The sequence below is a fragment of the Ambystoma mexicanum genome, chromosome 10, assembly GCF_040938575.1.
Source record: "Ambystoma mexicanum isolate Mex_15411 chromosome 10, UKY_AmexF1_1, whole genome shotgun sequence".
Taxonomy (NCBI): domain Eukaryota; kingdom Metazoa; phylum Chordata; class Amphibia; order Caudata; family Ambystomatidae; genus Ambystoma; species Ambystoma mexicanum.
The window spans coordinates 1,396,604,019-1,396,619,222 of NC_090932.1; the positions used below are offsets into that span (position 1 = coordinate 1,396,604,019).

The window sequence follows — 15,204 nt, forward strand, 5'->3', positions numbered from 1 at the left end:
ATTTAGTTTCCTCCACCCATTGCTGTTATAGCCTTCAGGGTCCCTGTTTGATCAACTGGGTTCGTGAGTTTACTGACATTCAAGTGGTCTTTCCGGTCCTCGTGAGTACTGTTTCTAAGTTCCTTATTCAGTATCATCCAGAGTGTCAGCTCACAGATTCTGTCCTTGCTTGCCCTCTACGTGGGCTTAGCGCTGTCAGTATCTGTAATAGCATAGTGGGTAAGGAGTTTGCCGACTTTCCTTTCAGTCATAAGGAGGTTCTAAGTGCTTACCCCACATTCCTTTTCATATATTGGTATTATTGTTTCACTCTATTTGTACTCCTGGGTTTTAGTATACACAAGTCTTGGGTATTGTATGCACATATTTAGATTCAAAGTTGTACACTGTGCGATTCCGTGCACATTGCCTTCTTCCTTTCTTAACAGTGACTGGGGCAGTTGATATGTGGGGTGAACACTCTGAAGGATCTGTTGGACAGGAAGGATGAGATCCAAGTAGTGGCTTGTTGTGAAAAAGGTGCTGCTGAGGCGAGGTGCTGGCAGAGGATGCAATGGTCAACTAGGTCGAAGGATGCTGACGTGTCTAGAAGGAGTAGGAGGGAGACCCTGCCAGAGTCTTTGGCTTCATCCATCTGGTTTTTTAGGTCCAGGAGAGCTGATTTGGTGCAGTGTCCTGGTCTAAATCCTGATTGTCTTAGTACCAGGAGGTTGTTGGCTTCCAAGAAGGATTGAATTTGGAAGTATGCTACTCTGTCTGGTATTTTGAGTAGGAATGGGACGGTAGTTAGTGGGGATGTCGGGATCTAGGGAGTTTTTTTTAGCGGGGGAGGACCCATGCTTTCTTGAGGTTGATGGGGCCTTGGCAGGTAGCAAAGAGGCATTGATCAGGGCACAAAAGGGAGCCAGTTCTTTGGCACAGTCCTTGATTACGGTAGCAGGGCAAATGTCGCCTTGGCATCTTGTGGGTTTCAGGCTTTGGATAATGCTCAGGGTTTCTTGTGCAGACACTGGCTTAAAGTGAAATGTCAGGGGTGCAGGTGGAGGTGGTGTTGTCTTAGTAGGGGTGTTTGGGATAAGGGCATTCTGTTTTTGTCGAATATTTTTCTGAAGGGAGTCCATTTTGCCAAGCAGTGCGCTTTGAATGCTAACGCAGCATGCTTCGTCTTTATTGCAGCTGTCTTTGGTGATGCATGGTGTTTCTAGTTCCCATAAAATTGCAAAGAGTTCACGCGCGCTAGAGTTGGCGATTCTTTTATTGTATGTGGATATTTTGGCTAGGAGGAGTGCGTTTTTGTATGTTTTGGCTATTGAGAGAAAGTTGCTTTTGTTTGCATCAGATGATGAGTTTTCCCAGGTAGTTTCGGCTTCTCGTTTTTTTGTGTCACAGGGTTTCCAGGTCTGGGGTGAAACAGTAGTTGCGGTGCAAGAGGGGCTTGTCTTTTTTCGTTGAGTGAGCGGCACCACAGTGTTGATGGCTTTTGCTAAGGTCAAGTTGATGTCAGCCAGAGCTGTCGGGTCGACTGGCATAGTTTCTTGGTGGGTGGTGATTTCAGATAGAAAAAGAAGGATATTTGTTGCAGTCATTGGTGTTGTTGAATCCCAGGTTGAGGTCGCCTAGGAGAAGCATTTGTGAGGAGGGATTGGTGTTCAAAGTTAGGACTTGTAATATATCTTCTTCAAAAGGTGGCTATTGGGCTGGGTGCTCTATATAATATGTGTGTCGTTAGGTTTGAGGTGTGAGGGTGATTTTGAGGGACAGTACTTCACTGGAGGTGTGAGTCACTGTTGAACTCTCTAATGACTAGTGAGTCTTTGGCAATCAGGGCTACCAATGCCCCTTTGGAGTGTGATCTGTCTTTTCTGAAAATAGAGTAACTGGGTGGGAAGGCTTGAGTTAGGGAAGGGCCTGCGGCTGGGTGTAGCCAGGTTTCTGATATTGCGAGCATACATTGAACAATAAAAAGGCAAATGATGGCGATATGCACACACAACTCGTTTGGTCTACATTGTCCAGTGCACAAATGTACAAAACTCCAAACCTTGAAAACTGATTCTGCATTTCTCTCCAATGCACATACAGGAAGCCTTTGAGAATCCTGCACTAAAGAATGCACGTGTTTGTTAATTTAAAAAGAATCCCACAGTGAATGCTGCAGACGGCCTCTTGATGATCAATTTCCCATAAAGCAATGGTTGACGCTCTTTAGCTTTCAGCACTCTGCAGGTGGGGCAATAATCGCAGGCTTGCTAATCATGTGCATGGCTGATGATCAATGATTTAGACGAGCAGCCGATGTAATTTGCACTTGCACGATCTGAACGATACAAGGCCTAGTAAGATTGCTTGTTTTGTCCTTGCTTTGTCTTCCCTCCCTTGTCTTGTCGCACCTAGAAACACTTGTGTACAGGCGCATTATAAATGACTTAATCTGTATGTTTTTGCGAAGCATTCATACATGCAAGTATATGAAAGGAAAACGCCTTACTTCCAATACTGGGTAATGTTCCATGGAAGTTGTTTCCGCCAGGTGATCTAAAATACATTCGCAATGATTGGAAATGGCATCAACGGAGTCGAGCACAGGATTCATTATAGCAGGAAACTACAAAAGCAGGGGTTAAAAAGAAACACGAGTTAGTCCAAGATAGTTTATTACGGTGACTTTTTGCTTTTGTACTAGGGGCCTTATGGATGCTCTCTTTTGGTAACAGCTTGATAGAAATGTGTGCAGTTGTGGGCCCAAGAACAAAATTAATTTTACAGATGCGTTGCCATGTGGCTTTTCAGGCAACTCATTACTACATTTGGGTAAATTCAGCAACTGTTTCCATTAACATCCGATGTCCACCAACCTTAGGAAACTATGCCTACTTTCTACTGAGTAAATCCCCTGCATTCATCTTCTATCGAGCGTAGAGACACTACTGTCAAGAGCACGCCAAATAAGTGGAGTGCAAGGGTTCTGTGATCCCTCAATAGGAAAAGGTGTTCGTGTGGGAAAACCGGTTCTATGTACATTTTTCGTCAGTCATTGTTTCAATGGTTTTTTTTGCAGAATTGTTTCTCTCCAAAAAAAATGTTTTTGGTCTTTGGGGGGGAGGGGTCCTCCCAAGTCCGCCGTCCCCTGTGAGTTTAACTCTATTCCAAACCCACGCCCCTTATATAGCTTTATCTACACCCCCTATGCTTTTCTCTGGTTTTCTTCATAGAAAAATAATTTGGCAAAAAAAACAGAGAAAAAATGAATGGCAAAAAATGAACGTTGTACTGCACTCAGGTGTTGGGATGAGAAATTAGATTCTGAGTCCAATATTCCTGGAGAAAGAAGTTTTAGGAGTGTTAAATGCTTAAAGCATCCTTTGTTCTTTAAATTGGAACCAGGGTAGCTGAGGAGTCCCAAGCGCTCCTACACACACATGATAAGTAATAAGAGCGTGAAGTTGCAGACACAGACCACAGAAGTCCTGGAGGAATAAATACGTTTGCGTGGTCCCAACAGTCGCCTTTCAACTGTGTAGTTCAGTGGAGCTCAGAAGAGCAGCAGCTTCAAGAAAAAAATATAGGGCCGATTCTGAGCTCGTTTTAAAGCACATTAGAAAGACAACATTCTCCCCTTCCAGTTTTAGAATCACCATTTTGAGGCGGGTGGAAAGATTAGAGGGGAGATGTCCGCTTTCCGGGTGTAAAAGCAGATCAAATCTGTATTTGTGAGGCCAGCATGTACACCAGTTACATTGAGAGCATTATAGAAATATATGCTTTTAAATTATAAAATATAGAAAAGGGAATAGGTCCTCTTTTCGCCTCCTAGGGGTGAGCCTGTACAATTCCACGTCTTAAACAATTTGCATAGGTTGAAAGGTGGTAAAGTATAACTACTGCATAATTGCCTCCCATGAAGCAAGGTAATAAATTAGCAGTACCTTACTGTATTAGCTGGTCATTTTACTAGTAATTATGAGGAGAACACAAATAAAAACCTTAAGGAGCTTGTCTTTAACTCCTGCCACAAGAACCTTGGTGCTACGAGGTACTTTTGTGTTTGTCAACAGAATTCTTAATGCCGGCACCCTACAAAAAGAAATGAAACATATGTGTGCATTTTATTTGATCGGTAGGCACACCCATTAACTCCACCACATCAAGCACTAAACAGTTGAAGATTTCAGGAAAAGTATGGTTATTAACAAAAATACATTGATAATCAAGGTATGACATTGACCTTAATTAGATAAACATGAATTTACTTCAACAGATTAACAGTCCAATTCTGTGAACGATTTGTAACAAATTAGTGTCAATGATATGTCCCAGATCCAATTGAATGCATGGGAAATGAAAGTTATAATTGGTTTCAACGTATGTTAAAAGGCCCCATTCTTGAGAGCTCGCTAACTGAATCTTGTTGCTCTCAGAATGCCACAGATGGGTGGATAAGTGGACACTAGACAATAAACTGAATCTCCCAGACTAATTTCACCAGGGACTCCCAAGTGAACCCCCAAATGGTAACAACTGGCACAGGCCTGGGACAGATTAGAAAACAGGACACACAGACAAAAGGTTTGAAAAATGTGTGCAAAATAAGTGAGTCACTCATGGTCAATGACATTACCTGTTTAATGAGGTTATTTTTCCTGCATGGTATCTCAGGGCCCCGCCTAAGCAACAGAATACAAACATACATGTAAGTATCAAGTCTAAGAGTTAGTAAGTCATTACGCTTTCCAACGCTGGCATTTTGAGGACAACATTGAACAGAGTTGTCCATTATTTGAGTTATTCCCTTATTTGATTAGTCGCCATCCCTCTCTCCTTGTTTCTTGAACTATAAATACCCCGCTGCATCCAGACTCCCTTGCTTGTACCAATCATAACATCTACAAGTTCCACAGCATTGCAAGGCCTGAACTGATGGCAGAACCTTTTCTGAAGTTGCACCTCGCCTCTGGATTTCTCTTCTTCAGCACATCAGAGACATTACCAATCAGATTTCCGTCGTACACGGCCAATAACCTGCTCTTCACCACATACCCTTTTCCCCAGTGTTCCTTCAAGTGACAAGATCACCTTGCTGGATAGGACTGTGCAGGTTTGTGCCTTGCACGTATTTTAAATTAATCAATAAGCACAAAAAACCTCAAATCTGGGCACACCAACCAATCTAAACAGTACACAAGTGCAGCCTCGTGGGAAAGACATATTTACAATGACCTTGCTAGCAGACATCATAATCTGTTGCAGATATTGATATTACCAGGGGAAAGATGTTTCACCTACATGGGCCACAGGAAACACTAGTACGAGTGCTTTCACAAACTCAAGTTTGTTTGCGACAGAAGACCAACCAAGACAGTCAAGCGGAAGGGTCTCTAAAGCAGACCCACAACTGTATCTCAAGAATAGAAAAGAACAAGTTACTTACCCCTGGTAACGTTCTTTCGTTTGGATGTTCCTCCCACGTATTCCTCATTTTATGATAATTATCTCCCCAGCTTCAGCTGCTTTGAATACAAATTTTGACAGAGGGTGCTGTGTGCAAAATCATCGAGTCGATGTCCCTCGGGGGCCTCCGTTCAATGTTATCCTCAGTATACAAGTAGCACGCGCAGCACTAGTTGGCTTCAGTTTTGTTTTTCCCCTTCCAGAAGAGGAATTACCAGGCGTATCCTAGACCGTAGGCTCACAGAAAGCATAAAGTGTAATAACACGTAAATTATACGGCGGGGTAGGCTGGGGGGGGCACTGACGAATACGTGGGAGGAACATCCAATCGAAAGAACGTTACCAGGGGTAAGAAACTTGTTCGTTGAATGGATTATGTTCTCCCACGTATTCCTCTGCAGTAATAATTTGGAGGTGGGAGTACCAATTCAATTTAGATCTAATCATGGACTGAATGAGGGACTGCGTTTGCAAATTGTCCTCCCTGACGGGAAGACGAATCCAGACAGTAATGTCTCACAAAAGTATGAATAGACAACCAAGTGGCCGCTGAACAAATGTCTTTGATTGGAACACCTCTTTGAAGAGCAGCAGAGGTTGCCATGCCCCTTGTGGAATGTGCCCTTAGGCCTTCCGGCGGGTCCTTGTCTGCTAGTCTGTCGCATTCGACAATAGCCAGGAGGATCCATCTGGATATATTTTTTATGGTAACCGCAAGACCCAATTTGGGACCAGTATAGCCAATTAATAATTCATCATCTTGGCAAAATGTAGCCATTCTGGATATATAAAAACTGAGAGCCCTTTTTGGGTCCAATCTATGCAACTTCTCCTCCTCTCTTCCTGGATGAGGAGGTAGATAGAAGGTTGGTAACGTAATTATTCGTGACAATTGGAAGTCAGAGACTACCTTTGGTAAATAAGAAGGCTTTACCTTGAGAATGACCTTGTCTTTATATAATACTGTATGTGGAGGTTTACAGGAAAAGGCCTGCAACTCGCTTACCCTGCTGGCTAACGTTATTGCAATAAGCAAAATAAGGCTCAAAGGGAATGCATGTTAAAAACTTTAACACTAGATTGCGGTCCCATACAGGGACATTGAATGGGATATACATTAGTAAGGTGTTTCAAAAATCAAACAATCAAAGGGATCTTAAAATATGAACCCCCCTCTGAATAGTGCTTGAAAATAGAAAGCGCTGCTAGATAACCCTCAATTGTTCCAATCTGGAGCCTCAGATCTGCCAAATTTAACAAAAAGGAAAGCACCATAGGTGTTTCGCATAGAAAGGGATCCACATTCTTATCCCTGCACCAGTTGCTGTACTTGTTCCAACACAACGGTACAAAGATTTTGTTGCTGTTCTTCTGGCCGAAAGCAAAATCTCCATTACATCATCTGGGAGGTCCCAATCCTTGTATATCAGCCTTTCAGACACCATGCATGAAGGCTGAGTGTCTTGACCTCTGGATGGAGAACCCAGCCGTCCTCTTGCTAGAGAAGATCCTCTCTTTGTCCAGAAGGTGTGGGTACCACGTCCTCCTGGCCCAATCCGGGGCAACGAGAATCATGGGTTTCCCAAATTTTCTCAACCTCCTGATCACGTGAGGAATGACAGTGACTGGAGGTAATGCGTACAGGAATGGAAACGCCTAGTCCACCACAAACACGTCCTCTAGAGCTCCTCTTGGAGGAAATTCCCTTGAGCAAAACAGTTCGCACTTCCGGTTGACACTGGTCACGAACAGATCCACTTGAGCGGTTCCCAAAAGGGTGAAGATCTCTTGAAGGACTTCTTGAGCTAGATCCCACTCGTAGGAGACTGTGCTCTGCCTGCTCAGAGCGTCCGCTGCAGTGTTCTGCTCTCTGGCTAGGTGAACTGCCGATAGAGATTCCTTCTTGAATTGCCCAGAACCAGAGCTGCATTGCCTCTCTGCACAGGGGTAGTGACCCTACACCTCCTCCCTTGTTGAAGTACTAAACTGTGTTGTCGGTCATTATCAGGACATTCTTTCCCTGTAAGGTGGCAGGAAGGCCTTCAGCGCTAGTCTGCCCTCAGCTCCAAAGGTTGATGTGTAGTTTGGACTCAGATGGAGACCAACGACTGCCGATTGTCAACTTGTTGGTGTGGGCTCCCCACCCCGTGAGTGAGGCATCTTTCACTACAGTTATCTCCAGCCATGGCAGCCAAAAAAATTCTCCCTTGAGATGGTTGATTTTGCAAGTCCATCACAGAAGGTCTTGAACAACTCTGTTCGTAACTTGCAGGTGGTCTGACATTCTGCCTGAGAACTGGGACCATTGAGTCCTGAGAGCCCATTGGAGGGTTCTCATTCTCAGGCAAGCCTCTGGCACCAAGAAAATGCAGGAAACCATGAGACCGAGCAACCTCAGAAAATCAAAGGCCGGAAGATGCTGGGCATTCTGGAATTTGCATAATGTGTTGAGCTCTCACCTCGGGTGGCGTAGCTTTCCCTGAGGAAGTATTTAGGACTGCCCCAATAAATTTGAGTCTTTGGGATGGTATCAAGTGAGACTTCCTGTAATTGTAATTGAGGGAGAAGCCCAGTTTGTGAAGAGAGTGGCAGGTTATGCAGAGATGTTGCCGGGCCTGCTCGGGTGAATGAGCCCTGATCAGCCAATCGTCCAGGTAGGGGTAGACGTGAAACCCCCTCTCCTATGACTCGCTGCCACCACTGCCATCAACTTGGTGAAAACCCTCGTGCTGAGGTCAGCCCGAATGGCAGAACTCAAAATTGATAATGAGAACCGCCAACGGTGAACCTCAGGTACTTTCTGTGTTTGAGATGGATTGGCACATGAAAGTAAGCATCCTGAAGCTCCAATGATACCAACCAGTCTTGGAGTTGGAGAGCCTGTAACCATCTTGAACTTGTCCTTTCTGAGGAACTTGTTCAAGTTTCTTAAGTCCAAGATGGGTCTCAATCCTCTGTCCTTTTTGGGAATCAGAAAGTATGGGGAATATCAATCCTTGTTGCTTTCCGCTACAGGGGATATGTTTTATTGCACCTTTCTCTAGCAGAGTCAAAATTTTGAAAGGGTTGTTTCCCGGTGGATGATCCCGAGGCCTTTTCTGAAAAGCAAGGCAATAACCTTGGGCCACAGTTTCCAGTGCCCGATCATCTGAAGTAATGCCCCGCCATTCGTTCAGATGCTCAGTAAGTCTGCCTGCCACTACGGTCTTGTGGGTCAAAGCCTCAGAGTGGTTTAGAGGCGGCATGAAGCATCGGCTGAAGGTAAGGTTGCCGCTGCTTGGGCTGATTTAGCACCTCTCGCCACCAAGAGGGAATCTTCTCTAACCTCTTTTGACCGGCTTGTCCTCTTCCTCTTCCAAATGAGGAGTAGAATCGAAAGAACTTACCCCTCCAGGAAGATGAGCCCGAATAGGATTTCTGTGGCTGTCTAATGGCAGTGCTAAGGGATTTAGCTTCCGCCTTTGAGGTCTGCAGCTTTTCCAAACTCTCATCCACCTTGCTGCCAAACTGCCTCGAGCCGTCAAAGGGCATGTTGAGTAGTCTAGCTTGCACATCTGGTGCAAACCCAGACTTCTGCAACCATGCAAATCTGAGTAACACTGTGCTAGCCGCCACAGACCTGCTGATGCTGTCTGCAGTATACAAACTTGACTGGAGACATTCACCTATTGCCTTGATGATTGCCAGGAAGCCGTCTCTTTCCTCCCCTTCCAAGATGTGGTCAACCGCCATAGCAACACAGTCCCACAGAGTAAACGTAAATCTAGATAATGTGCAATTCATATTTGTCGACTTCAAAGCCATACTACCCGCAGTGAAAACCTTTCTCGCCCGGGCTACTACTCTCTTATCATCCCAGTCAGGAGGGATGGAGGGGTATGCCGACTGCTTTATAGATGTAGCAGCTTGAACTACCAAGCTTTCTGGTGTGGGATGCTTAGTGAGATAGTCTGGGTCACTACTGGATGGTCAGTACGTGTTTTTATTTATTTACTGTTGCCGCAGTTTCTGTTGTCTCTCAATTTGCAGAGACCCTTTTCTGTAATGCCATGTGAAAGGGCAAAATTGGGTCTTTGAGGACTCCGGTCCACGATGTCCGTCATGTCATCTTGTTCAAAAGATGGAGTGACCTTACTCCATCCTAACAATTCAATAACCTTTCCCATAAGATTTCTGTACGAGTCAGCATGCTCAGTAGAGTCTGGTTTGCCAAACTAACTCTGGCGAGGTATCCAACCGACTGGCTGTCTGAAGGCTATCTTTTTAATCTCTTAGCCAGCGATGAATTGATAGCCACAGCACAGAAAAGGCCCTTTGAATGTTACAGCTAAACCTTAATTACGATTAATGTGTTAGATTAATAAGCCTGTGTGATATCAAGTTACAAATTACATGTTCCAATGGAATAAGGAATTGGGGGGGGCACAAAAAAAACTTCACTCAAATAGTGTAACCTCCGTAGTCACTCCTGTTCGTTAAACCAGTCTAAGCCTCTTGCGCCTGGTCCTTTCCTCTGCTGCAGAGCACCAGCGCAGCATATTTCCGTTGTTTTCATAATCGATTTTACGAGCGTGAGCACCGGCAGCTATTTTCAGGAGCATTCCAGTTACTTTTTCTTCCGATTCTTAAAAAAAATAAAGAGAAAATAAGGGAGAGTGATTCCTTCTCCCTCCACTGCAGTGGGCTGGAGAGAAGGCAGGTCTGATTGCCCACTAAACATATATAAAAAAAGAAGAAAAAAAGAAAAAGAATGGTGCGTTAAAGGATTTCATTATGGCAGCCCAATACTCCCCTCAGGTAGACCAAGAATGGTCAGAGGATGAGGAGGAAACTTATCAGATCGTCACTCCTGTTCGTTAAGCCAGTCTAAGCTCCCAAAAGCGGTCGACCACGAGCTACATGAAAATGCACCCTACTCAGTGCAGCCCTAATAAATCGGAACATAGGTTTTCCTATTGGGACAAACCAGGTCCTTGTATCTGACTGCAGGTGCTCATGTGTTGAACCCTTTTTTAAGGCACCAGTCCAAAAACGAGACCAACAAATTCATCCCATTCTCATGTGCTATTGGATAATATTACTCCGCTAGGTGGATCCCATTGACTTTCTATTGAAAACCCTTAAACAGTTTTTCTTTGATTTCCTTTGTGGGGATTTGCTTCACCTTTTTGTGTTAATTACAGAATTACATTGGCTTACATTTTATGGCATTTAGATAACAAAAAAGTTAATTTTCACGTGTTATTTGGTTTGGAAATTAGCATTATTTTATGTTTTTACTGTGAACGTTAATTGTGAAGTCTAGAGCGTGGCATACGTTACCAATGGGTAAAACAATTGGTACCATTGAGGTCTCTAGGTTTGCTCATAAAGAATCCTCACCCTGGCAATTTCTTGCACTCACTGCCTAAAGTACACCATTTTTTAAAAATCACATAGACCAGTACATCCCAGGTCTAGACTACTAGGGGCAGAACAGGCACACAGGAACTGGTGACACAACTGAGGTTAAACTACGCAGGCAAAGCCACAAACTCCTGCCAAACCAATCCCGACCTGCCCAGGTAGCAGCAGGTGACCAAACTGGCATCTCATGTAAAATGGCCTCATCCAGGACAGGCAAGCAGCCAAACATATGGTTGAAAGCCAAAATCAGGCTTTTACTTGAAATAAAAAGCATAGCTGCTGATCCCATTGTTACCCTGGCTCAAATTGAATCTTGAAAATGTTTCTCAATGCAGGCTGGCAATAAATCCATAGTGATAACTACGATCAAGAAGTAAAGTAAATGACCATCATTTTAGCAAATCTAACTGGCGGGTACACGCCGTCGTGCAAAATAGACATGGAGATACAGAGAACACTTGCACCTCAGAAGGGTCAGAAATTGCTGCCAAATACAGGTTCGATCTGGCCTATAAGGCAGTGATCAAAGTGCCAGCCCATGATTCTAGGATGGGGTCATTTCTTTGACAGAATGGACCACTTTTTTGGCCAGAGTGACTGAGTTGCATAAGTTACTACACTAGTTTTAACCAATGTTACCAAGCAAAAATGTTTTCAAAAGCATTACTTGCAACAAATTGTACCAAAACACCCCATTGGATAGTACTGTTCTGGGTAGTGGAGAATTCCATGTCAAGACCAGAGGATCACGGATATGAGGAGAGATCAGAGGATATGCTTCTTTTTCTTTTATTAAACATAAGGAAGGAAGCTCAGCAGCAAGTATTTTATGCACCTGACTGCGGGCATAGCGTATGCATTAACAAGGTGCAATAAAATATCAATGGACAAAACATTCAACATGAGGAAAATAAACTTTAGTCCATATAAATGTCTCTAGAAGAAAAGTAACTCCATTTCCCAGGAGGCTTAGTCAAAGTTTATAGTAGGTCACTGAACATGTGACATCAATCTTTCAATGGGCATGCAGCTGCCCCTCCAAATAGGCACTAACATGATGCAACTTCCTCTTTCTTTGCTACTCACAGCAAGAGATAAGTACATTTCATAACTGGTATCACCTTTTACTGTGTTCAATCAATAATCTTTATGTTTTGCATACTGTTAGCTTTAATAGCACTCTAATTGGATGTGTTACGTTACATTACGTTTTATTGGTAATCACAATTTTTTTTGTTTGGTTTTATGTGAGGATCACGTAATGCGCGTCCTCTTTCTGCTTTTTCTTACCGGCTAGCTCCGATGCCAGCTGTTCTTTGCCGGTGTCGGAGAACGTGGTCAATGTACGGAGACCTCGCGCGGGCAAGCAGCTCCATCGTCTTATTTTTTTTGTCAGATTCTTTCGTGCCATGGCTCTGAATGCTCGTGCGTGCATAGCTTTTCTGTGACCGCGGTGATGCCTGTGGCCACAAGGGGGCGCCTCTTGCGCCTGGTCCTTTCCTCTGCTGCAGAGCACCAGCGCAGCATATTTCCGTTGTTTTCATAATGGATTTTACGAGCGTGAGCACCGGCAGCTATTTTCAGGAGCATTCCAGTTACTTTTTCTTCCGATTCTTAAAAAAAATAAAGAGAAAATAAGGGAAAGTGATTCCTTCTCCCTCCACTGCAGTGGGCTTGAGAGAAGGCAGGTCTGATTGCCCACTAAACATATATAAAAAAAGAAGAAGAAAAAAAAGAATGGTGCGTTAAAGGATTTCATTATGGCAGCCCAATACTCCCCTCAGGTAGACCAAGAATGGTCAGAGGATGAGGAGGAAACTTATCAGATCGATGAAGTGGCTCTGGCAGACAGCTTAAAAAAAAAAAAAGGTACTGGATCCTCTATAGAAACCAGCATCAAAAAGGCTGTTTCAGAGATGCTCTTGCCCATCCAGCAGCACTTGGACAGTATGGAAGAGCACTTGCAGAAAACACCCCCCACTAGGGAGGAAAACGACACAGTAAAGAAAGCACCTTTCTGATGGGGGATGTACTCCGGCTCCTAAGAGTAAAAACTCCTTCACCCCCCGCCAAGCCAGCCAGAGCAAGCCACTGCTGCTGTTTCAGTCACCTTCGCCAGGCTTAAGAAAGCCTTTCAGACTAGGAATGAGGCCCCTTCCGACGATAGACCCTCTCACCCCGAGGAAGACAATAGGGGTGCCAGACCTTCGAGCCCGGAGGAGTACCAGCAGGGTACAGACGATGAACAGGATAAGGGGGGGGGTACAATAATGTTGATCAGACCCCCACCTCCTCGGGAGAGGACGATCAAACTATAGGGTCAAGACCCTCTACCTCGGGGAATGCGGCAGCCCCCATCCCCAAGAGGACAGCCGGTGAACATTCTTCCTTAGAGGGAAAGTTTACACCGGAAGATTTGATACACCCCAGATCTACAGACTGGGAACCGTCTTTTAGAGCCACAGAGTACATCAAGGCCAGGCTAGGTCAGCCCCTGGATAAAGAAGTTAGAGCTTGGCTCAAATCAGAATGCCCTCGCCCAGAGATTCCGTGGAAGGTGGCTCTAACTCCGGAACTCGACTCCAAAATGATTACCTTCCTAGGGAAGAACATTAAAGGCCCCAGAAAAGGCACTGACTGTGCCTGGAGATCCTGCCAAGACAGGGTCCTGGACATTACTGGGGCCCTGGAAAAAATAATGGATCTGGCCGAAACGACCATTGATACAGGCCATTCAATTGACCCAATTATTCGATCAGGTTGAGCCCAGCATGCACTCTGCCATATCTACTGAATGCAGGAAAGGCATCCTTCTAAAAATAGATTCCATGTTGGGAGAGCTGGCAGACACTGAATCCGGACCGGCAGCTCAGGGCCTGCTATTTAGGATTCCTTTCACGAAAGAGATGTCCAAATTCGTAGGCACCTTCACCGCCTTAGACAAGGCACAGGCATCCATTAAAAGGGTCTTCGCCACCTCAATTTCTTCCTGGGCCGGACGAGGTAGGGATCGCTCCCCCGGCCGATATTGATTTGACAGAAGACCTCAACATTCAAGAGACCAGCACAATACCTGGCAAGACCGCTCAGACACCTTCTTCCCATCAAGAGAATGTGGAAGAGGTCGGGGTTGGAGAAGAGATATAAGATATCCAGCCCAACAACAACCAGCAGGTCAGTGTAACCATAGCAGCGCCAGCGCTGCAGACACCTATAGGAGGGAGGATAGCTCTCTTTGCGCGAGCCTGGGTTTCCTTATCAGGAGATGCCTGGGTCAGGGACACAGCTCGAGCCTTGTGTCTAGAGTTCTTTGCTTAACCCTTCTAAGCGAGTCGGCCCGCCCAGATAGTAATGTCCAAAGCAGACACTGCAGCGCTAGACAGCGAGGTAAGCAGTCTACACCAGAAGCAGGCAATTTGCCTTTGTTCGAGTCAGGGCAAATTTCAGATGTATATTTTTGGTCCGCAGGAAGCAAAAGGTATGTCCAGTGATAAATCTCAGAGCTTTGAACAACTTCATAGTCTACCGCCATTTCAAGATGGAGGGGATACACATGCTCAGAGACATCTTGAGACCAGGCAACTGGCTCATTCGCCTGGACCTCAAAGACACTTATCTGGCAGTGCCAATAAAGCAAGCACACAAGTTACCTGAGGTTCTCCTGGAAGAACCAGGATTGGGAGTGTACGAGCTTGCCCTTCGGGCTCTCCTCGGCCGCTTGGGCATTTACCAAGATTCTAAGGCCGGTATTAGCTCATCTAAGGGAGCAGGATATCAGACTCATAATATACCTAGACGACATGATCTTCATGGCTCAATCTCAGGCCCTGGTGGAGCAGCAGGCCAAACTCGTCATAGATCTATTACACAGCCCCGGTTTCCTCATAAATTGGGTGAAATCAATCCTCTGCACATCCAGGAACCTAGAGTTTGTAGGGTTCATAGTGGATATGCAGAGCCTGCAGCTCTGTCTCCCTGCAGCCAAGATACATTCCACATGTCGGGAGATTCGAAGGCTTCTTCAAAGAAATGTCATATACCTCTGGGAGCTAGCGAGAGTAATAGGTCTACTTTCCTCTTCCATTCAAGCAATATTTCCCGGCCCACTTCGCTACCGGGAGTTACAGAGACTGAAAGGTCAGCACTTGAGGCACAGCCTTTCGTACTCTCAACGTCTGAAACTCTCGCTGCAGGCGAGAACGGAACTCATCTGGTGGCTCACACCCATGGAAGCCTGGAAGGGCAGAGCCATCTTCGGGTCCACCCCGGACATAGTGATCGAGTCAGACACCCACCGCTGCGGTTGGGGAGCAAGATGCGGCACAGTAGCCACGGGGGGAACTTGGTCTC

General features: G+C 45.2%; 1 protein-coding gene across 2 annotated transcripts in view; it reads right to left on the bottom strand.

Moving 5' to 3' along the window:
- The window catches only part of MVK (mevalonate kinase), a 234,154-nt gene that overhangs the window by 70,311 nt on the left and 148,639 nt on the right, over positions 1 to 15,204 (bottom strand). For both annotated transcript variants that reach the window (XM_069619413.1, XM_069619414.1), the window contains exons 7-9: positions 4,619 to 4,664; positions 3,984 to 4,074; positions 2,489 to 2,605 (exon numbers count right to left, since the gene is read on the bottom strand). In XM_069619413.1, the coding sequence (XP_069475514.1) occupies positions 2,489 to 2,605; positions 3,984 to 4,074; positions 4,619 to 4,664 (254 nt within the window). The remainder of the gene's footprint in view (positions 1 to 2,488; positions 2,606 to 3,983; positions 4,075 to 4,618; positions 4,665 to 15,204) is intronic.